The sequence below is a fragment of the Stegastes partitus genome, unplaced genomic scaffold (assembly GCF_000690725.1).
Source record: "Stegastes partitus isolate 25-593 unplaced genomic scaffold, Stegastes_partitus-1.0.2 Scaffold502, whole genome shotgun sequence".
Taxonomy (NCBI): Eukaryota; Metazoa; Chordata; class Actinopteri; family Pomacentridae; genus Stegastes; species Stegastes partitus.
This window is the reverse complement of record NW_007578233.1, coordinates 172,753-197,255: the sequence shown is the minus strand read 5'-3', so window position 1 is coordinate 197,255 and position 24,503 is coordinate 172,753. Positions and strand designations below refer to the sequence as shown.

The 24,503-nt window shown below is 41.5% G+C and overlaps 2 protein-coding genes across 2 annotated transcripts; both read left to right on the top strand.

Annotated features, from left to right (window-relative positions):
- The first annotated feature begins 3,580 nt into the window (after positions 1-3,580).
- On the top strand, positions 3,581-15,024 carry tulp4b (TUB like protein 4b). The gene is made up of 15 exons (XM_008287464.1): positions 3,581-3,832; positions 5,147-5,275; positions 5,359-5,520; positions 5,670-5,865; positions 5,945-6,052; positions 6,766-6,932; positions 7,717-7,941; positions 8,187-8,421; positions 8,851-8,984; positions 9,096-9,248; positions 10,294-10,387; positions 10,477-10,620; positions 10,753-11,149; positions 11,804-14,138; positions 14,392-15,024. Exons 1-15 carry the CDS (start codon positions 3,581-3,583, stop codon positions 14,506-14,508), a joined length of 4,848 nt encoding a protein of 1,615 aa, XP_008285686.1. The 3' UTR covers positions 14,509-15,024.
- A 3,103-nt stretch (positions 15,025-18,127) lies between these two features.
- On the top strand, positions 18,128-24,309 carry LOC103361395 (MFS-type transporter SLC18B1-like). Its single transcript, XM_008287463.1, has 9 exons — positions 18,128-18,357; positions 18,504-18,646; positions 21,691-21,786; positions 21,888-21,961; positions 23,181-23,328; positions 23,554-23,710; positions 23,805-23,941; positions 24,029-24,130; positions 24,208-24,309. The coding sequence occupies exons 1-9, from the start codon at positions 18,327-18,329 to the stop codon at positions 24,301-24,303; spliced, it is 984 nt and encodes a 327-aa protein (XP_008285685.1). The 5' UTR covers positions 18,128-18,326; the 3' UTR covers positions 24,304-24,309.
- The last annotated feature ends 194 nt before the right edge of the window (positions 24,310-24,503 follow it).

The following is a 24,503-nucleotide window of genomic DNA, read 5'->3' as shown; positions in this document are numbered from 1 at the left end:
AAAGCTGGGGTGCGCCTGGTGAGGTTGCCATTGTGACAGAATTCCCCTTTTTAGGTGCAGCAATGAGTTTAATTTCCATTAAATCAGCCATGTGGATAAAAATTCATGCAAAAATGCTCACAAGTGAGATTAAACTGCACATATTCACCTTCAGGGATTCCTAAGTTGCATTTTTATGGGTGCTAGTGCTTTCATTTTGGCTGTATTTGGAAATTCGTGGTGTATTTTCCGTGTTACCTGCCTCATGGCAACCCGCCTTTAAAGCCACAACCCCAAAGTGCGCCTGCGGAAAAGTGCCTGGCAACACTACCGCACTGTGCGCCGACCAGACCTCCGGATTAAAACGTTATTATAGCGCTGTCAGGTACGTAGAGTCACACAACAGGACTGTTCGCTCGTGTAAATCTCTGCGCTGCCATTCATCCTCCACCGCAGCTTGTCCGTCTCGGCAGCTTTGTCTCATTCAGTCCGGAGGTGCTGCATGCGGTCAGATCCAAGACGCCTTTGAATGAGAAAAATGCATTTGATGTCACGTCTCATGTAGATAAAGGAGGTGATGGCTCTTTTACTTTCATCTGACGCTTTGGATCAACCTAAGATGGGGAATTAATGGGTTTTAACCGCCTTTTTTTGTTGCATTTTTTTGTCATCATTGGCTGCATTTGGATGTGTTTCATGTGAAATATTCCACATTTGAGTTGATATCTTTGTGTGGCTGCTGTGGTGCTGATGCTGATGAACGGACAGTATCAGTACCCATGGAGACTGCGAGTGCCCTGCTCTCCAATGCAGTGATGCTGTTGCATAGAGACTGAGAAACAGTGTGGATTTCAAGGTTGATGCACTGAATGACAAGGCTGCTATTTTAAGCAGAAAAAGGAAAAAAAAATCCCTCTCTCTTTTTTTTCTGTCTCTCTCTCTCTCTCTCCCCTAGATTGCCTTACTTGTTGAATAATACAGAATTATTATTTTTCTTCCTTCACTGCAACAGGATTGCACAACTCTCCCGGAGCCACATCAGGAAGACATGGGATGGGCCACTGGCATCAAAGGAGCCTCTCATCGTTTCATGGCTAAACTCTGAAGTGCAGAGCTGCTTGGATTTGACTGAATGTGGAGCTGGACACCATCTGGCCGTATGATGAATTTTACCTCCCCGTAGGTTTTACTGTAAGCAGCGAGAGCAGAGCAGCCATTACCCTTCAGTGCATCATCTGAATGGAAATATGGACACCTTCAATGGAGGAATTTTGACTCAACATGTCCAGGAACTATGAGGTATTCACACTAACCTTATTGCACATTTCCATTTTTTTAGCCATTACTCAACACACAGAAGGGCTTCAGTTTGTCAGGCATATTCTCTATTAACTGATTAATTGTTTAGTTGATAAAATGTCAAAAAAAATTTTGAAAAATGTCTATTTCTCTAAAAGCTAAGCTGACAAATGTGTTGTTTTGTCCACAACTCAAAGATATTCAGCTTTCTGTCATAGAGGAGTAAAGAAACCAGAAATGATTCAACTTTAAGTAGCTCAAATCTCAGAATTTTGATTTCTTTACAAAATTACTTAAACAGATTATCAAAATAGTTGGTATGAATACATACCCTGAAGTCCCACCATCTGAATTTTAAATGGCAGAAGAGATCCCAAATGAAAAATAACTACATTTGGGTACAATACAAACATGGAGCTTTAAGTTTACCTAAACTTTACTTATAAAACATCATGAAGCTTCAATGAAAAGCTGGAATAAGATGATTTAAACCAGTGATTTCCAAAGTGGACATTGTGAGACACAGAGGAGATGATTCCAGAAATCAAATAGAATTCAAATTGAGTAGAAATCATCTGTTTTAGCCATGATTGTTACAAAAACATGTGAGTCTGCTGCTCTTACATGCTATGACTGATGTACTAGCTTATGTGTAATTACTATAAAATAATACTGTGGTTGTGTTCTTTTGTGTTGTGGTTGTGGAGAGGCGTGTTTTTGTTTGTGCCACCTCTGGGGATTGTGGAGGTCACGATTCTCCAGCCCTCTTATTTTCGTGCTAAAAAGTTTAGAAACCTCTAATTTAAGCGACCTTTAAGCTACTTCAGGGGAAATAAAAGGGCAAAACTGTATGTTAAAGAGGCTGATGTGGCAGTGTGGGAAATGTAGGTTTTCTGTTTCGAAATGTAGATGTGAGCCCCAGAAGGCAGGAATCTATATGAGCAGGAAGGACACCACCGGTAGTCAATGCAATCTGAGACATGATAATGAATAAGAAATAACACTGGGGAGATGGGAAAATGTCAAAAGCCTAAATTAGAATTCACATTTCATCCAAAGCTGCAATTATTAAAGTAATCAGCGATGATTTTAATAATTAGTTTATGTAATTTTCCAAGGAAACAAAATCCAAATTCTCAGATTTCAGCTTAAAAAAATGTGAACATCTTCTGTCTTCTTTCCTCTTCTGTGGCATTAAATGGAATATATTTGGCTTGTGGACAAAACAAGACATTTTCAGGGAGCACTGGTGGACGCTTCTCACCATTTTCTGACATATTTCAAATCGAACAACGAATCAACCAGGACAGATTAATCCACGGTGAACATAATAACCTAGTTTTATCCGTACTCCTCTCATTTTCACAGTCTGTACAAATAAAAGACAGACTGTGTGATGATGTAATCTAGAGACAAATCCTGGAGCCGCTCCATACACAGTGAATAATAGAACAACAGCTAGAACATTATGAGCAGCAGCCATAGATGATTTTACTGGTGTCAGTGGACATTCAGTGATTCACTTGTACTCGCGTGAAGTCTGTTCAGTCAAATGCAGCTCGTCAGGATGGACATTCTTAAACAACGAGCTCCTGGTTTAAGTCGCTGATTTGATCCTTTTGTGCTCGTCTGCTGATAGATGTGTGTATGTTCTGCAGGCAGCACCCACACAGTATTAGGTTTTCTTTCAGTTTTCTTTACTTATGCAACTTTTCACCATGGTAGGCAGCATATTCAAAGCTACTTTTTCATTTTTTTGGCTGTTAAATGTTTTTAGTTTATCACCTGCATGTTGAAGCTTCAACGCTTCTAAGCAATTTAAAGGCTTTTTGTCTTTGTTGGCTTATAAGTTGATGTTAAAACTTAATTCTTGGTTGCTGATCTGAGCTTTTGCATGATCTTTCCGAGCCGACGGAGTCACCTCAAGGTCCAAAAGTGCTCAGAAAGAGGGAATTGGAACTAAGCAGAAACCATCTGCTTTGGAAGATTGTGTGATACGACTGAAAGCATCAGAATAACCTTGTGCTGAGAGTCTTCAGTCAACTTCTGCTTCCGACGTCTATAAATAACTTCAAGTGTAAACTATTTCATGTTTTACAACCACAACCCAGCTTCCTGCCGACCATAACAATAGCCCTCAGTACACAATAATATCCAAAATGTCCCAAACTTCACTGAAAAGGCAACTGTAGAATCACGCGCAGTATGTGGTTTTATTATAAACTGAAGCATGGCTCTGATAGCGGCGGCTTCAACTCGTCTCTGTCTCTGTTTTGCCCACCAGCCTGGTCACTCAGTAGGGATGTTGGCTGCCGTGGAACATGGTCCCATCCTCTGCAGCGACTCCAACATCCTCTGCCTGTCGTGGAAAGGCCGGGTCCCCAAGAGCGAGAAGGACAAGCCGGTGTGCCGCCGACGGTACTATGAGGAGGGTTGGCTCGCCACGGGGAACGGGAGAGGAGTCGTTGGGGTGACGTTCACATCGAGTCACTGCAGGAGGGACAGGAGTACGCCTCAGAGAATCAATTTTAACTTGCGGGGACACAACAGCGAGGTGCGGCCATGACTTCATCACTATCGCTGCTTTCACTGTCTTCTTTTGCTTTATATTATAACTAAGAGCAATTCAGGTTTATTCCATGTCAAATCATCACATTTTTTCCTGTTCAACAACTCTGATTTACCTGAAATTTCCATAGCACAACATGTGAATATATGAAAAGCTGTCTCTTAAATTTTAGCTTGATACATCAAATACTTTTTGAGATATGATTTTTTAATTTAATTTCCCATCTATCTACTATTAACACTGTTTTAGTGCATTGAGAATTCAGGCCATGTTTAAATGACAATATCTCAGAAAATCCTAAAGATAAAAGCCTGAAATTTTCACAGTTATTTCTCACCATGGCAGTCATTCAGAATCTCCAATATTGTACAAATAGAGCAAATAATCTCTGATTGTGATTGAGTTGAATTAGAAAAAACGATGAAAAGTTCCACCCTTGAGCACAGGTTAACAAAAAAACTGATTATGCAGAAGCGAAGTAGTGATGTTTTCTTAACTGAACGTAGTTGCACGACTAAATAACACAAAACAAAACAAATAGAATACTTTTTAATATGAAATACCTGATCCTGAAATTGAAAGGAAAGTTGTTTTCAGAAACTAAATGAAACCCCCGGTCCCCTACTGCATATAATACCTCTGCTTTCCTTCCTAACATATCCCACTTGTCTCTGCTCCTTCTATCAAAAATGAAGGTAAAATTCCTCAAAAAGCAATAAAAGCATAAAAATATAAAAGAAAATTAATAGAAATCCGTCATATCTTTGAGCTTCGTTGGGGAAAACATACAAAGACGGAAATACAAATCCGTGCAATATGAGATTGTAGCATAAAAATCCTACTCACAGTATAAACAGTGCAAAATAAAGTGCAAAAATAGGTGAGAAGGTTGCAAACATGTTGAAAAAAATGTAAATTTAGATTTGCAAAACTTACAGATTGTGCAATAACATGCTTTATAAAACTATATCTCATCAAATGCACTGAGTTTATAGATTTAACAGGATTTCTTTTTTGCTATATTTCCATGTGTGAATCAACATGCTATACGTAGAGAGAAAGTGACAGAAAGTGCTACCGATCTAATGATTAGAACATATTTACTGCTGTTAAAATCGTTCCGTTTTGTCTCTGTGTGCTGACTCTCCTTCCGTCTGCACTTGCTTCTTAAAATCACTTTCTGCCTAAAATGCTTTTTTAGCCTTTGCGCTCATACAGGACATTAATCATGAATGTTCCTCTGTGCCGACGGCCACCTGGGCTTGTGAAAAATAGTGACAGCGTTTCGGGCCTTTGCAGGTTGTGTTGGTGCGTTGGAATGAGCCCTTCCAGAAGCTGGCCACCTGCGATATGGAGGGAGGCATTTTTGTGTGGATCCAGTATGAAGGAAGATGGTCTGTGGAGCTAGTGAACGACAGAGGAGCCCAGGTAGACACACTGTAAAAGACTTTTTATAAATGATGTGTTCTGTTGTAGACATATGCAAATGACTCGTTATCTCTATCCTCCAGGTGAGCGATTTCACTTGGTCACATGATGGCACTCAAGCCCTCATCGCGTACAGGGACGGCTTCGTGTTGGTCGGCTCGGTCAGCGGGCAAAGACACTGGTCCTCTGAGATTAACCTGGAGAGTCAAATCACCTGCGGCATCTGGACACCTGATGATCAGCAGGTAAACATAAATAAGAAAAGAAAAATCAAACGTGGGGTGGGATATTTTCCTCGAGATGGGTGTTTTCTCAGAGCTTTTTAGGCCATGTGCTCAATGAGACCACATTTGTCTTGTCAACGATTAAATTTTAATGTGCAATGCGCCCTCAGGTCTTGTTTGGCACGGCAGATGGTCAGGTGATCGTGATGGACTGTCACGGACGGATGCTCGCCCATGTGCTGCTGCACGAGTCTGATGGGATCGTGAGCATGTCCTGGAACTGCCCCGATTTCCTGGTCGAGGACAGCACAGAGAGCGACACCGACTCCGATGACAATATTCTGCCTTTAGGTACAATCCCAGTTCGTCTCTGCTCAAATAAAGGCTCGTAGTTAAATGTGTTGCCAGGGGGAAACTCATGTACACTTTTCTTTCTTCTTCTAAGTGCGGAGAGTCAAACCTTTGCTGACCGTCACCTTCTTATCGGGAGATATCAGTTTGATGAACAACTACGATGACCTCTCTCCTGCCATAATTCGCTCAGGGCTGAAAGGTATGAACTTATATCTACAGTAGAGATATCTGGGTGATCAAAGCAGTTTTTACCTGATCAGTACATCTGCTGTCCCACCTGTTTACATAATGTGTGCAGTGATATCAATAAATACTTGATTAGTTAATAGATAAATCCATCACTCTTGTTATCGGAGATTCACTGTTATTGCTGGAAAAGCCACCAACACACAATACAGGCTTCTAAAGTAACTGTTACGTATATCACTGGGGTACAATAGCACTTTCATATTTGTTTTAAACTTAATTAAATACATGTGTGTTTGCTGGGGGTCATTAAGCCTTCCAGAAGACTTTGTCCTGGTGTCCCTTTAGTAGTTAAACTCCCACCATGCTCACTGCTTGCCAACTGAGATTTAAACATTTCCCCCCTCACCACAGTATTAATAGTACAAGGGTCCACCTGGTGGCACAATCAGGTACTACAGCTACTCGACAATAAGTGCTTCAGGTTTTTATATTTCTAGAAGCTTTACTAGAAAGCAACTGGACTTGTCGTTTAGGTTTTTGAAGATGTTTCCCCTCTAATTCAAGAGGTTCCTTCAGTTCTTTGTATTATCTAGGAAAATGGTGTTGGCAGAATACTAAATATTAAATGGCTTGGATTGGATCTTGGGGGGGAAACAATTTGATTGGGACTCCCCTAATTTACAAGTTTGCTGATGAGAGCTGTTGATCATGTTCCCACCACAGATGTTGAGGCCCAGTGGTGCTCCCAGGGAGACCTCCTGGCAGTGGCCGGTATGGAGAGACATGGACTTCCTGCTGAGTCTGCCTGTGCATCCATCATGAGGAACGCCCTCGTTAAGTTCTACAACGTCCAAGGAGAGCACATCTATACTTTGGAAACTCCGGCACAGGTTGGTTCCTGTAAACTGAGACATACAAGTCTCACTGGACAATATAGAAAAGAAGTACTGGTTCGGTGACTGTAAACCTTTTGAAATTGGTATCTGTTGAAGCATGGAGATTACAAGTGAATACCTCCAGCTGATGCCCATCAAACCAGACTGGTATTTAGAAGTCAAATTGGAACTGTATTTTTTTCTTGCGAAAACTAAACTTATTTCATGCATGTAGTGCTGATTACTCCACTGAATGTAAAGCATTCTCGGGGTGGTTTTTGCTCCTGTCTTATTGCTGCTCATTGTGGGGTAATTTTTTTGTTGTAATACAAAGTCCTGCACCTCTACAGAAACAGCACAACCATGGCTGTAGGTAGAGAGAATGCAAAATATGCTTATGTCTTAAAATGACATGCCAAACAATGAATACATTGTAAATGATAAAACTTTTGTTTATTGCATACCATATAACATAGCTTGGCTTTAACTGTTTAAAAAGACTTGGGTCCCATGAGAGGCACCTGTATTTGAAATGCCCAGAAGTAGGTGGCAAATGGTAAAAATTCTTCGCTTTCAAATGCATTTTTCAAACTTTGTTTAAAAGTTTTGCAGAGATTAAGACTAATGGGTGGTAACTTTTTTTTCTATTGGACTATTCAAAGAAGCAAAAGTGCTTGAACAAGTAGATGAATAAAAACAACAGAGCAGATTAAAAAAATATTCTCAGAAATGGGTACAATGACTGGCTGAGAACTGGGACGCCACAGGAATTCTTTGATTGTGAATGGCTGTCTTTCAGAGGCCCATCACCACCATCTGTTGGGGTCACAGAGACTCTCGCCTCTTCCTCGCTTGTGGACCGGCGCTCTACGTGGTCCGTGTGGAGCACAGGGTGGCCAGCCTCCAACTCTTATGCCAGCAGGGCATCGCCAGCGCCCTGCGAGAGGAGAAAGACGTGGGGAAGCTGAACATGCCCTCGCTGCTCTGCTCTTATGTCACCACCGCTTTCATACCCACCATCAAGGTACTACTTTAATGCACGACGCTCCACCCTTTACGCCTCGTTTGGCGCCGCAGATGGTCAGGTGATTGATGGACTGCTTTCATCTCCTCTGTCAAGGTGCATTGATCCCGGCTTAATTAGTGTGCAGAGACAATCAATTTCTCGCCCGCTTTGCTGCACAGTCTCTGAAACCGAAACTGCTGACAGTGACATGTTTTCATTCGAGTGTCCAGCAACCCCACAGCTTTTTCCTCTCTTTGTTCCAGCCCCCAATTCCTGACCCAAACAACATCCGTGACTTTGTCAGCTATCCCACAGCTGGCAACGAGAGGCTCCACTGCACCATGAAGCGAGCAGAGGACAGTCCAGAGGCCGGCGGTCCCTGCTACACTCTCTACCTGGAGTATTTAGGAGGGCTGGTGCCTATTCTCAAAGGAAGGCGCATCAGTAAACTCCGGCCCGAGTTTGTCATAATGGATCCAAAAAATGATGGCAAGGCAGGTGGGTTAAAACTCAGAGTCCCTTAAATGTCTCCATAATTTTCCATAGTGACTGTTAAGTTGTACACAGCAAGGCGTGTGGATAAAGCAAAGCAACAACAAGGCAGCTGTAGGGTGATGAAAACAGACCTGCACAGGGTCAGCTTGTTTTTGCCCGGTTGCTGTGCACATTCATACTGTGTTCCCATCATGCACCTGGAGGGAGAACAAACACAGACTCTGGTGATGAGCACTTCTCTCTGATGTAACATGGTCTGAGGCCTGATACACGAATAGTCTGTGTCATGACTTCGGGTGACTTTTAGCTTGTTTTCCCAGCAAAGTTGCTCTGAAAATGTTCTTTGTACAGCACAGACTCATGTCACGTTAGTATGTGTACAGTGTAGCTCCTCGTCAACCTCATCTGTGCTGTTTTTTTTTGTATTTTCAGAGGAGGTGTGTGTGAATCCCATGATCTCGTACACTGACAGCTGTAACTGCTCTGACTCCAGTGACATTGAGCTGAGCGATGAGTGGGTTGGAAAAAAGTCACCGAAGTTATCCCGAGGAAACAGGTCACCGAAACGCCACATGGCAGGAATTATATAAATTAACTTTTTTTTTCACTGCATTTGTTTACCATGCTAATAGATTTAGTCATGATATTAAAAGAACACTGAAGGATGAATCTCTGTTTCTCAAAGGTTGAACATGGAATCGAGAAAATCTCCCAAACTTTCTCGTGCCAATCAGGAAGGTCAGCGGTCGCCACGGTTACCAACAAAGAAGCCTCCAGTTCGGTCGCCCAGTCTGACACGCCGAGAGTTTTCTATGGACGGAATCACAGAGGTGATGTTTATTTTATTAATTTAATCTGTATTATCCAGAAAAATACTCTTTGAGATTCAATTCAATTCAATTCAATTCAATTTTATTTGTATAGCGCATATTTACAACAACAAGTCATCTCATAGCGCTTCGCTTTTAAACAAACGTCCTGGCCAAGCCAGGGAGCAGCACAAATGAACAGGCTACAGACAAATAACAATTTAAATAAATGAGGTTTACATAAATATTACAAGTGTATTTCAGTATCAGAAAATTGCACAAAAAAAAAAAACATGTTACAAGTCATCGATGACGATGATTAAGCGGAGTCCATCATAATATCTTGGTCCAAATGTGTCTGCGTCCAAGTCGCGTAAAGTTGCTTTGATTTCAATTAGAGATCAGCTATTTGAGATCCAGGCAAATTTGCAACTGATTCCACGCAAAGGAGGCTTGGAATGAAATAGATCCTTTTTCCCTATTCAGTAAGAGTTCTGGGAACACACAGCGAGAATGAGTCAGTAGCTTCCTGTACTTTTTTGGCTTTTATAGAGCCAGTCCAAAAATAGCTTTGTAAATAATAAAAAGCCAGTGATCGAGTCTGAGTGGACAATGCAAACCATCCAGCTCAGATGTATAGCACAGAATGGTGCGTGAGAGACGATAGATTTGAAACATGTTTCAGCAATACATTGTAGACTATATCCAATACATGTGGGCACTGGGAGGAGGCATGCATGCATACGGCATCATCGTAATGCAGCACAGGGATAAAGACGCTGGCAACAGGCTTCTTTTTGGCCTTAAATGATAGGCAAGACTTAATTCTGACATAAAACAACTATTTCAACTTAAGTTCTTTACTAATTGCATACATGCAGCTGCAAATAATCTTATTTTTTATTTGATTGTAATGTCAAAATCAAAACAAACAGTTAAAACAATAATTCTGTAATGTTGGTATACTTTTCTCTTTGTTACAACCAGGCTGAACTCTTGACTCATTTTCCTCTCAAGCTGATAATTGACATTTTCCTGTCTGTCATCCCTTTTCTCTTTTTTGTAGCACAATTATCTTGCACAAGTCACGTCTAATATTTGGGGGACAAAGTTCAAAATTGTTGGACTTGCTTCTTTCCTTCCTGCTAATCTTGGTGCAGGTAAATCTTGCCAAAACCACACATACCACACATTTTGCCTAACTAAGCAGACGAGATATGTATTTTTCCTCTTGATTCTTCTGTTTCAGTCATTTATAAGACCAGTTTGCTTCATCTGCAACCGAGACAGATGACCATCTACCTACCAGAGGTGCGAAAGATTTCGCATGACTTTATGAGCCTGCCAGTGTTCAACCCCAATGTGTTCAGTGAGGATGAAGATGATTTACCAGGTATTAAAGATAGCAAAAATATTTTCAGTCCAGAAACATATGACAGTGTTGATAAAGTAGCATATGTGTTTATTCATTTTGAGTTTACTTTTTCTGTATACTTATACAGTTCTTCTTTGTGTTCTTATAAAGTAATGGGGCCGTCTGGAGTGGCAGGAGACAACCCTCCGTGTACCGTCAACATTCCCATTGCTCCCATCCACAGCCCAGCTCAAGCCATGTCCCCAACTCAGAGCATCGGCCTGGTTCAGTCTCTTCTGGCCAATCAGAATATTCAGCTGGATGTCCTGACCAACCCAACGGCCACTGCAGCAGCTGCAGCTGCAGCAGCTGCAGCTTCTGTCCCTGTCACCGATCATGGCCAGGATGCTGTTGCAACACCATATCCCGTGCCAACTAGATACTCAAACCCTGGTCAGGTGATCTTCAATGGGTTGGAAATGGGTCCACTACTCCCTGGTACTCTACCTCCCCCGCCTCCACCTCACCATCTCCCACCGCAGCCTCACCCGCAGAGGTCACATTCGCAGCAGCCTCGCCAGCCGCCATCCAAACAGTCCCAACAAATGCAGACACAGCAGCAGCAACAGCAGCAGAAAATGCATCATCATCAACAGCAGCAGCAACAGCAGCAGCAGCAGCAACAACACCATCATCAGTCGCAGTCACAGCAGCAGCAACAGCAACAGCTGCAGCAGCAGCAGCAGCAGCTACAGCAGCAGCATCAGCAGCTACAGCAGCTGCACCACCAGCAAACACTACATCAACAGCAGCAACAACACCAACAACACCAGGTTCAACAGCACCAACAAATGCAACAAGCTCAACAGCAAGTGACGAGCCAACAGTTGCAGCACCAACAGCAAATCCAACAGCAGCAGCAGCAGATGCAGCTGCAACATGAGCAAATGCAGCAGCAGCAGCAACAGATGCAGCAGCAGCAGCAGCAAATCCGGCAGCAGATCCAGGAGATGAGACAGCAGCAGCAGCAACTCCAGCAGCAGCATCAGCAGATCCAACAACAACATCAACAGATGCAGAGACAGCACCAACAAATGCAGCAGCAGCTGAAGATGCAGATGTCGCTGCCTCCTCCTCCATCTGGTTATCCAACCATTTCTCTACAACAGATTCATCTGCTGCCTCAGATTGCTCCTCCTACCGCTGACCCTGGGCTCGACAGGGGGGACCATGTACATACCCTGAAGCCAAGTCTGCCCCGGACTTTGCCCCCCTCCTTCAATGACACAGACGGGCCTGTGGAGATTCAGATGAGGAAGGTGAACCCTCCTCCTCCCTACCCAGGGACTGTGGTTTCTGCAGCAGCAGCTGCAGCAGCTACAGCCTCTGCCACTCCTCAAACTCTTGTCACAAACTGTGACAGCCCAAGTGTCCTGGCGCCAGACCCTTGCCTGAAGAAGGACGAGTTTTTGCTTCATCCTGTCACCCTGCAGTACCCAACTCCTCTGGGATATGAAAGGATCACGACCTTTGACAGCAGTGGCAACGTGGAGGAGGTCTGTCGGCCACGCAGGCGCCTCATTCGTAACCAAAATGCCTACGCTGTCCATGGCATTGGGGGCTCAGCCACGCTTAAAGTCACTTCCTCAGAGAATAAAAAAATTCAGCTTCCGTACAGTTCTGCAACATTAAGTCGCCTCTCTGTCCCTCGATATTCTATACCAAGTGGAGACCCTCCTCCTTACCCTGATCCAGCCAATCAAGTCACTGCTACACTTCCTCCTCCCCAGAGGATCGATAGCAGTCTGATTCATGCCACTCTGCGTCGTGACCGCAGGGATGTGGGGCTCAAAGTACCACAGATGATGGAAAGCTCAAGGACCCTTCCCTCCAAGGCTAAAATGAACAGTGCATTAGCACTTTCCTACCAGCAGAGGGTGCCAACTGCTTTGTACACTTGCACACAGTGCAGCAGTAACAGCAGCAGCACCAGTGTGAGTGTCAGCGGTGGTGGAACTACAAGCAGCGGTATTGCAGGAGGCACGGTGGTGAGGCAGGACTTCCCACCAGGGAAAGGTGCACATCACAGTACCATTATAGTGCACTCCAAAAGTGCCTCGCCTCTGGCCTCTCAGTCATCATACAGTCTGCTGGGTGCTGTTGATAACAGCCGGGACAGGACAGTGTACGTGAACTCTGCCTTCACCGAAGACGAAACTTTAAATCAGCAGTGTCACCTTGAAAAATCTGTACGTCAGCTGACTCTTGGCGACGTCAGTTTGACAGTCAAACGCCCTCCGCCTTACCAGTGGGACGCCTCCACCACAGAGGAGTTCTGGCTCACCCCAGAACAAACTATGCTAGGCCCCCCACCGGGACCTCATAAACCGCCTCCACTCATCATCAGTCAGGCTCAGCACTTGGACGTGACCCGACTTCCTTTTGTCCTTACGACTAAACCTCCAACCAGTCCGAGCACAAGCACTCTCACTTTCCCGTCAGGTTACCAGATATCCTTGTCGCCTTTCCCTCCAGGTGTCGGTCACAGTGGACCCCCTCTCCAAACCTTGCAGAACCCTCCTCCACAGTGTTCCCCAAATGAAGTGGTTGCTCCAGTCCCCTTTGCCCAACAGGACCCCAACCTGGTCTTGCCACCTGGCTACCCTCCAAATCTGGCCAACTTAGCCTGCTGCCCTCTGCCTCCACTGTACCCAGGAGCCAGCTCATGTGCCGGACTCCAGCTGCACCCTGTCAGCCTCCACCCCTGGAACCCTTACCCCTGCCCACCGCCCATGCAAGACCCTCCTGCACCTCCTCTCCCCACCAAAACTCACCAGATCCTAGAGAAGCCAATCCTCTCCCCACCTCCGCCTACTGCGCCGCCTCCGCCACCTCCTCTCCCCCCTCCTCCCCCACCGACTGAGTTGCCACCATCCAAAAGTGCCGCAGAAGACCTAGCCGAGTCTGCCAACAACTTCCCGGAGCCGTCATCCCTGAACGAAAGCCCCGTCCCACAGGAATCCGAGCGTTTCAACAAGAAGAGCCGCAAAAGACTGGACAGCAGGGCCGAGGAGGCCAACATGCCCAACGTCTCCGAGGGCAAATCCAGAAAGGAAGGCCGGGCGCTCTCCGACTTCAACACTCTCATTTCCAGCCCAAGGCTCGGTAGCAGAGAGAAGAAGAAGCCAAAGGGGCAGAGAGAGCAGCTCAACAAAACAAAGAAAATGAGCAGGACCACAAACGAGTTCCAGGACAGTTCAGAGAGCGAACCAGAGCTGTTCATTAGCGGCGATGAGCTCATGAACCAGAACCAGAGCAGTAAGAAGAGCTGGAAGAACAAGAGGAGCATGCGCATGGCGAGCGAGCTGGAGGAGATCAAATGCCGCAAAGCAAATGAAAGAGAGGACCGGAGTTTAGGCAGCCAAGGATTCGTCTATGTTATGGCCAATAAACAGCCATTGTGGAATGAAGCCACCCAGGTGTACCAGCTCGACTTTGGAGGTCGAGTCACGCAGGAGTCAGCAAAGAATTTTCAGATAGAACTGGATGGTAGACAGGTAACGTGATGCGCAATCATTTAAATCTTATCTGGAGATGGAATGATCAGTCGTGTTCTGCACATCATTGGTTTTGATCAGACAAAACAAACAACTTGAACGTCTTGTTTTGTCTGTTCGTGAGCTCTGGTGATCAGCATGTTTCACTTTGTATGAAAGTCCCACCATGTAATGAGCACATGAACTGGAAATTGAAAAAGGAATCAAGTAAAAGCTGCCGATGAAATTTCTTCTTCTTCTGTTTTTGTTTCAGGTGATGCAGTTCGGAAGAATAGACGGGAATGCTTACATCTTGGATTTCCAGTATCCTTTCTCAGCAGTGCAGGCATTTGCTGTCGCCTTGGCCAACGTGACTCAAAGGCTCAAGTGAAAGCTGTCGTTGTAGAGTCATTCAAAAAAAAAAAAAAAGCCACAACGGTCTCACGCTGCAGCTCGTGGGACTCTCGCTGAGTAAATGTTCTTTCTTTTTAAAGAGGAGATTAATGTACAAGTTAGTGTTGCACATGCAGATAATTTACAATCAGTACTTTAAAGGCAAAGTGGAGGGCATTGATCCTGGAGGTTAGATCAGTTAGTCCATAATTTCCATTTGATATATTGAATGTAGTCGAGCTGATTTTATTATTAGAATAGTATTTATTGGAAATCTCAACAAACATGTGTTGCAGTGAATTTTAAAAGCAGCCTGGAGGTTCAGTGCCATATGTAGTGCCAAAGACATCTTCCCACTCTTGTATTGCAAATTGATAACTACTTACATTTGTGGCGTTTATGAAATGAAATTAAACCGAGCGAATATGTGAAGGTACAGTGGCATTCAAAATTGACAGTATATTTTCACTAAGCCATACCATATCTGACACAAACGCTGCACTATTTTAATTCAGATTTAATTAAGATATAAGTAAATAAATTATATAGTTTTATTATTTAATAACATTGAACCTATTGTTGTTGGTATTTCACTACCTTTATTTGCACATTTCTTCACTCAGAACCCATTTTTCAAGGTAGTATGTTTATTTTTGGGTCGTCTTCTACATTATGTTGAAATTGCTTAACATGCAATAGAGGAATATATTGATTTGGTAACTGCAACGTGAAGAGTTGAGGTCAGTTTACCACAGTTTGTATATTTTCTATCCATGTTACTTCTATGAAGTGGTGCAATGAACATATTAAATCATATTCTTTTGGGAACAATACTGCAGATCGCTCTGCAGAGCCATTAAAATCCTACATTTTACATTTGTAAATTTAAACACAAGTTGTTTGTCAGACGTTATTGACCTTATATATTTGAAAAACTTCCCTGTATGATGAATGAAATTGTCAGTGATGGTCTACAGTAAGTCTATGAGTGCCAAATATAGCTGATGGTGTTTGGCTGAATGTAAGTTAGCAGGGGATAATAGTAGAAAATGATGTCACGATGGTGTCATCTCCAAACGGAACAATTTTATACAGTAAAGATCGATATTTTCTTTAGGGGTCGACCGACATGGTGTTTTCAAGGCCGATACCAATAAAAATTAATAGTCATCAAGGACACTAGTACCCAATATTTGTAACTAACATACGGTACATTTACAATAAAAGTGAAAATCTTGACAAACTCCAACACAAAACATCATCAAATGCTTAATTAAAAGAGAACTTTTCAACATTTATCCTTCCGTATTGATATGCTGGTCAGATCAGAGCCAAAATATTGCATTTTTAAATGTATTTATCTTATCAGGAAGTGGTTTTTAACAAATAACAATGCAAAGATAATCTGAAAAATTCTGGATCCGGCAAGCGGTCGACCCCTAATCTTCTCAATCAGTCTCTCTTGGTTGGCTCAGTTTTGTTCTCATTGAGTGTTTATGATGCTACTTGAAATCTGCATTTGAATGTGAAGTACAGTAGTTTGCCTATTTGGAAATCAGTGCTGCTTTAGATAGATAGAGCTTGTGTGCAATAACGCTAAATACATAGAACTGATGTTGTACTTGCAAAAAGAAAATATAATGCTGCTTGCACTGTGTATTTAGTAAGTGGCCTAACATCATTATACGCTTAGAGAAACGTGCTTATATGTTGCGAATTTCAGTAATTTTGTACTTCATCTTTGCTTTAACATGTTACAAAGAGTTTTTTGATGTTACACTTGTAGAAAAAAAAAAAAGAAGACTGAGAAGATCACAAACTTGAAAAGGTATCAAATATTCATATTCAGAAGTTTAACTGTTAGTAAGAGTGAGATTCTTGTAGATTTGGTGCTAATGTATAAAGAAACAAATGTGATAATGTCGGGACATTTGTCATTTGTTCTTCGGAGATTATTTATCGAGAAAGTATTTTGAGAGGAGCTACAGGACGTTTAGTGAAGAGATTTCATTTAAGAGCTTTTTTTTTTCATTTACAGCAGCTTCAGAGAATTCAGTGTGTGTCAGTTATCAGCAATACTGCCTAATGAATAGTTTGCTGCCTGATTTTTTTTTCTCTTATTTTGTGATGGAAACAAAAATTATATGACCGTAGGTTTACGATGACCTATAGGCTGGATAAAATGTAATAAAAATCTATTGTTCCGAGTGTTTTGTTGTTGTTTTTCATTTCAAATGTAGTTCTTTCACACAGGCTTTCTCCTTCAGGTGAGGTGCAGTCAGGCAGGAATAGGGTAGTTTTGCATAAAGAGAAGGAGAGTAAAAAGATTTTTAAATGATTTTTATTATATAAATTCAATTTTTGTTTTCATAAATCAGAGAAAGTGTCTCTAAAATAAACAAGCGTAAAAGTTTTGGAAAAACTTTTATTTACTGTCTGTACCTCAGTCTTGTTATTGTACTCTGACGTTATTTCTGTTGGCAAAATATTGCTGCTCCGGTTAAGCTCCATCAAATGAAATGATTATGCTTCTATTTAAATAAAGTTAGGATGAGAAGAGAGCCCAAAAAGTATTCTATTTGTAAAATACTGGGGATTAGGGTTAAATCTGCAGCAAATTTATTTTCCTAATAACTTTAAAGTCCCACTTTGGTGAAAATCAAGCTTTTAAACATGTTAACATGTTTATTATATACGCTGGAAGACATATTTATTATACACGCTGTCGCAGAGCATTTTTTACAGTTTTTCAAACACACATTCAGACTTGTGGAGTTTTATATGTCACACAAAATACAAAATACAAATTACTGAAGCTCCTAGGATTACCATGAGCCGGATGACTGAGAATCTACAGAGACACATAAGTCCAATACATTACTTTAAAAAAATAAATAAATAAAATGAAGATAAAGTAAAATGAGAGTAGAAAAGAAAAAAGTAATGCAAGCAATGATTCTGAAGTAGTAAAGTAATACAATGCATCATAATTAAATATTAAACATAAAATTTAAATATTAAACAACTAAAGTTTGTAATGAAATTAAAATGTTAAACATTAAAATGAAATATTGCACAATATTAAATTGAAATAATGGTAAAGAAATATTGCACATTAATTTGAAAATATTACACATGAAAATGAAATATTGTAATGATAAAGAAATATTGCACATTTGAAATATAAAAATGGTATTATCCTCATAATTAATAATAACAAGAAGGATTATTATTGTCAATAATAATAATCATATATTTTTATACAGTCCCTGGTCGATCCGTATCACTTCAGATAAATGTCAGATTTGTACACTTGAGATTTATTGCAATTAAATAATTATCTGTAATTTTCCAATTGGATTTGCAATATTTTAATTTATTTTTTGTATAATTATGTGTGTACTATCTTAACTTCATGTACAATACTTCTTTATCACTATAATATTTCAATCTTATGTGAAATATTTCATATTCATGTGTAATATTTCAGTTATTATTATTGTTTTTACATAGAGTCTGTGGGACTGACCAATTTGCTTCCTGCTAACTGGGCAGCTTCTATTGTGAAGCTGGGGCTTTTATTTTGAAGGGGGCGCATGTTGACGGCTTGATTTGATATCAGACGTTAAACGTCGTCGAGGAAACGTCCACGGAGCTGTTCAGTGTGAGTTTGTAGCCGCTGACCGGGCGGTTGGAGGCTGTTTTCTGAGCTCCGGCGCTGTTCTCGGGGTTCCTGCTCGGCTCTGACCGTCGAAATGTGTCCGTCTGCGGCGGCTCGGAGCTGAGAAACACGAAACCAAACTTTGCGGATTAAACATGGAGCAGCACGTCGATGTGCAGCATGAAGGTGAGCGACCTTTGCAACTCTTGTTCACATCAGAATTAATTGCAGGCTGTAAATCAGCTCACTTTAAATGCGGGATATTGACATGAACCTGGCGCTCCTCTGAACCCCTTGTTTCTGTTCCTCTATTTTTATTTTGTTGACTCCAGAGCCCGTCCCCCCTCCAGCTGAGTCCTCTGAGCCCTCCAGCAGGATGACCAGGAGACAGGCTCTCACCTTGATATCTATGGCCTCTGTCAACTTCAGCTCCATGATCTGCTACTCAATATTAGGCCCTTTCTTCCCTGCTGAGGTAAGAACAGTGCACCACGGGCTGCACATCACATGTGACAACATTCAAGAGCTTTGAATGGACAAACACCACACTTTGTCTCAGGAGTTGCACAATCTGCACTCATAACACACACAAAAGTCTCTTTCCTCAGGGGATTTCCCTGTTTGTGTATTTTGGCATTTATTACTTTTATTTTTTAAGTTTTGAGGCTGGATTTAAGCACATCAGGAGGAATAAATCAGTTCTTTTAAGTTAGTCTTAGTGACCTTTGCTTTTATTTTCTCTTCATTTTTGAGATCAAAACGAACCACTTCCAGATGTGTGACTACTTTCCTCTTCATTGAAAATCAACTTCCTCTTTTTCTTTATTTTTTTTTTAACCTTGTTAACATTCACATATTGTTTTTCTATTTTATTTGCTTAAAAAAAAGCAAGTTATAACAATTTCCATATCATTTACAGCATTAAAAATGGCATTGTTGCTGTTGCTTTCCCACAATTTTCCTTTTTTAAATCACTTTTTTGATGTTGCATAAGAACAGCAGAATCAGGGAGCGTACTCTTATCTTCACATCATTTTGAACTGCATTCATCTTTCCTTCATTTATGTGTTTTTTCTGCTTTTTTGAAATCAAAATAAACTAGATGCTGATAATCAACTTCTCTTTTTTTAACCTGTTAACACTCCCACACTCCAAGCAAATTATTACAATTTTCATTGCATTTACAACATTTACAAACATCTTTGTTACTTTCCCCAAATTTAGATTTTATTTTATTTTTTTAATCTCTCTTCTGATATTGCATAACAATTGTATAACCAGGGAGCTTACTCTGTATTTATCCTCACATTAAAAAGAATAACAGTTCAAATAGATGGAGAGGCCGGTTGTATCTAATTACAGGTTGGTTCAGGTGAAATCAGACCTTATGTGTTTAAACACTCTGTTTAGTCCAGATCTGATAAAAACTCATCTTTTTACTTTCAGGGAAAACGTCAACTTTTCCATAATATCAACCACGTTTTCTATTTTTCTCATATGTTTTCTTTTACTTGCTGTAAATACTGTACCATATAAAGTAATTTCTAGTCTTTGATGTTCCAATTTTTAAACAATATATCGCCTAAATCCTTACATATTATGTTTTTTATGTTTGAAGACACATTATGAGATAACTACCGGTCATTTCCACCTTGAAACAGCAGCGTACACATGACAGCCTCAGAAACACATGACTTACATGTGCAGGGTTTCATATGCAGCAAACGTAAGGAACTAATCCCGTCTGTCGGTGGAGTGGGGCTTTCCACGTCATCGTTCTTCTACAGAATCAGGTTGTGCTCCAGCATCCATGCTACCATACTGCACAGTAGGCCAGAAAAAAGATTTAGCAAGTCTCAAATGTAGTAGGCCAGAAGTACCAGGACGTTGTTCTGAAACCGGTCAGATGTTGCAGTTTGCATTTTTGTCAACAATCCTCTGCACGGTTACGTCATGGCGTCTCACAGGAGTGTAAACGAGCTTAAAACCGCCGAGAAGGGCCAGACAGATGTCAGCTCATTTCACTCCACAGACTGCAACGGATGTGTATGAGGAAGTCACAACAGTATGACCAAGTACAAAGTGTTGTTATGTGCATACCGCCTTAAACAGAATCAACTTTGCAAGGAGAGCTGCGGACATGTATGAACAGCTCCAATGTTATAACTTGTTTTTACTTAGGAGTTGTAGGTGAGCTGGTTCGCTCGAGCTGCAGTAGGTGGTGTAAGGGTTCATGGAGCGAGAGGTGGGGACTTCATTGGTCTAAATGTTCCATTTTAATTCTTACAAACAGTTTCAGGTGAAATTTGACCCATTTTGACATTTGACTGCAGTTAAACATACCCTAAATGTCTGATGACTTTTCCTAAAGCGACTCAAAAATGATAATATTTAGAAATGTTATACTTTTGTACAGATGCTACAAATTTTTGCACACTGAGGCTGATCAGTTGTGACCCGTATATCCATTGAGATGGGTTCTAGATCTGCCAGTGTGGGTCAGATCAAGGAAAGTGGTGGTTTTAAGGAAACAGGCCATGTTTTATGCATATTCTTTAGACATGATAGACATGATAAGTGCTCTCCAAGTTGTGTCAGGTTTAGTCAGATGAGTGGGGCGTCCCTATAGCTCACCTCGCTGAGCTGTGGCCCATGAACAGGGCTGTAGTTCCCAGACGCAGCGGTCGTGGGTTTGACTCCCGCTCACTACCCTTTGCTGCAGGTCTCTCCCTGTTGTTCTCCCCCCTTTCCTGTCTCTCTCTACTGCGCTAAAATAAAAGCAAAAAATATATTTAAAAAAAAAATAAATAAAAAAAAGAAGAATCAGGCAGATGAGTTCATGAACAATTGTTTTTTCGATTAATTGATTGTGTTTGGTTTATAAAATGTCAGGAAATGGTGAAAAATGTCAACCAGAGTTTCTCAAAGCTCAAAATTCTATCTTTTTTTAAAAAAATTATTATTATTTTTTATCTACAACCAAAAGAGTCATCATAGGGGACTAAAGAAACGAGAAAATATTCAAATTTAAGGAGCTGAAATCTGAGAATTTTGACCTTTTTTTCCTGATATAATCACTCAAAGCAGCTGGTGCTTCATTCAACAATTGACGACTGATCAACTAATCATTGCAGCTCCAACATAAAATAATGCTTTCTCAGAAAATGGAAGTAAACAGACCCTGTAATCCTTTATGCGCTCCACGTCATTGCACAAATCAATCAGCCACCCCTTTACGAACGCCCTGGTGGCGTCGCCTCATGAGACTGAATAGGTGATCATGTGCTAATATCAGAAAGCCTCCCTGAATGACTGGTTGTCTTGTGGCCATCCAGGTCTTCCAGACAGAAGGTCAGATGTTCCACATGCTGATGTCGACGCAGAGACGAGTCACTCAGCAGTCATCTGAGGCTTTCAATCACCTCATCTCTGTCACTTTTATTGACTTTGCATGTTGTATTGATTTCATGTTGTAAATAATCAGTTTTCATGCTTACATACATAAATATTTCCACACAGGCGTTAAAGAAAGGAGCCAGCCAGACTGTCGTCGGCCTCATATTCGGCTGCTACGCCGTGTGCAATCTAATCGGATCTTTGATACTGGGGAGATATGTAAGTATATGTCAGTGTTTACGATCGCGGCTGTGGTGTGATCTGCTGCACGAGTGTAACGGATTTCTTTTCTTTTTTTTTGTTTGTTTTTTCTGTACCAGATTGTTCAAATTGGTGCAAAGTTTATGCTTGTTGCAGGACTGTTTGTGTCGGCAGGTTGCACCATCATGTTTGGGTAAGTGTTAGACACAGCAGCATATCATTACACCGACGGATTTCATACAACTAGAACATGTGTCAATCAGTCAATCAGTGTTTATTTATGTAGCCTTTTGTTACAGCTCAAAGGGTGACCAAAGTGTTAGGTATTAAAAGCCATTTTAAACAGAAAGGTTTTGAGCTTTGATTTGAAAAGAGCCAGGTCAGTGATGGTGGAGCTTGTTCTTGTTCCAGGGTGCGGCTACAGAAAACGCCTCAGTGTTTGTATTTCCACCTTCAAGCAGATGCTGATCGGATGACCTCAGAGCTCTTTTTTTTTGGTTCTGTAGAGTTAACAGCTCGATAAAATGAGTTTAGAGAGGTTTCTCATTTCAAAAAGACCCTCTGATTCAAAGGTGTAAGAAAAAATGTCCTGTTTTTGTAATTTAGCTCCTTGTAGAAGAACCATCGTTCACTGCAGTTGGATAAAAAGCATTTTAACCAACATTTTTAACTCTCAGTGTGCCAAATAATTGCTCAGCTTGTAAAATTGCATTTAAGCCTTTGACACAGTGTAAATACACAAATCTACTTTTTTACAAACAACTGAATAAACACAACCGCAAATGAGAAATATTAGATTTAGTGTCGGCCGCTCTTTGTGTCGAGGTCTTTCGAAGGCGAGGCTGGAAATATTTAGCATTCTTACTGTCAGCTGATCTCATGAAAAGCAACGAGACAAACGAATATTATTTTTCTGTTTCGCAGAGCTTTCAAAAATGAAAGAAAACACATTCATAAGTCCCTCAGTTGCACTTTAATATCATGAGTTCAGTATGTTTTCAGCCATTTTTGCACACAAACCATCCTGCTTCTGTGAAATACTCAGAACAGCAAGTGTGTATTAATCCGCAGATAAAAGTAGTCCCCAACAAACACACGGTTTACTCCTGTTTGAAGTTCTAAAAACTAGAGCCCGGCTTTGCATTGATAAGTAAAAGCATGTGCCTGTAACCTATCTGCAGCTTTAGTAGGAACAAATGGGCCAAGACAGGGCAGTTCCAACTTAAAGTATTAATAGATATGCTGTTGTATTGTTGGTTTTTGTATAGATAAGTGAGGATTTGTGGGTTTTAGATGATGCAGTTGGTGATTCCTATTGTGTCCTTAGTGTGCTTGACACCACTTATTATAAATCACAGCCTGCTACAGATAATGCGACACCAGCTGCTCGTCTTCTCTCCGTTTCCTCGCAGATTACTCGATCGGGTTCCCTCAGGACCCGCGTTCATCACTCTGTGCTTCATCGTGAGGTCCGTCGACGCTGTGGGCTTCGCTGGTGCGATGATCTCCTCTTTTGCCTTGACAGCAAAAATATTCCCAGACAGAGTGGCAACTGTTTTGGTGAGACTAGACAACCCCTTTTGTCTGAGTGGCATGTTGTTTAGACATTAGAATCACGAGAAAACAAAAAAAGCCTTGTAGGTGGACTTGTTATGCATCCCCCGCTGTCATGGCACATAATCAGCTTTGGTGTAGTAACAGTATTTAAGCTGAGAGAATGTTTGCTGGTTCATAAGTTACACCACGTATGTTAATCCATTTTTTTTTCTCCCCCCTATTTTTTAGGGTAGTTTAGAGATTTTCACTGGACTCGGTCTTATACTGGGGCCACCGGTGGGAGGATGGTTCTACCAGTCTTTTGGATACGAAGTTCCTTTTATGCTTCTTGGATGTTTGCTGCTCCTCATGGTTCCGTTCAACATTTACGTCCTGCCGAACATTGGTAGCAGTTTAGAGATTTTCATCACATTATTCTTTTATTTTTCTTTCGTAGACTCTTAACTGTGACTTGCATTTTGTGCTTCCCTTCACTTTAGAGGCAGACGCGTCCAAGGATTCATTCTTTACGCTTCTCAGCCACGTAAAAGTGATCCTGATCTGCTACGCGATATTCACCCTCAGCGCCGGTCTGGGCTTCCTGGATGCCACGTTTTCGCTGTTTGTAATCAACAAGGTAACGTCCTTCCTTACGATGAGTTATTTAAGTTATCGTGAGACTGACTTGTGTGTTTTTTTTGTTTTTTTTCCCACCTCTGCTTAGTTTCACCTCACGCCTGGCTACGTTGGAATCATCATGCTCGGTTTGTCGTTACCATACTGTCTGGCAACGCCGCTGATGGGATATTTCACGGATAAATATCCCGTGAGTGTGAAAGCGAGCAAAACAATCAAACTTGTGTAATTTTCTTTGCAGTTAAACTAAGTTTTTGTGCTCACCAGAGTGTAAGGATGCCGTTCATGGTGGTAGGAGGCCTCATCACAGCGATTGGGTTCTGGCTGCTCGGTCCGATCCCCGTACTTAACATCTCCGGGTGAGTGAGTGCCTCAGCTAAAGAGCAAGATGCCAGTGTGATATTTAAGTAAATACACATTTTTCCTTTCAAATAAAGTCACATTAGAGCAGTGATNATAATAACAGTAATAATAATAATAATAAGCAGTGCAAATGTAGATATATACATAAATACATATTAGAGGTAGTGCCAATGAGAGGTAGTGGTATATTAGCTGTAGGG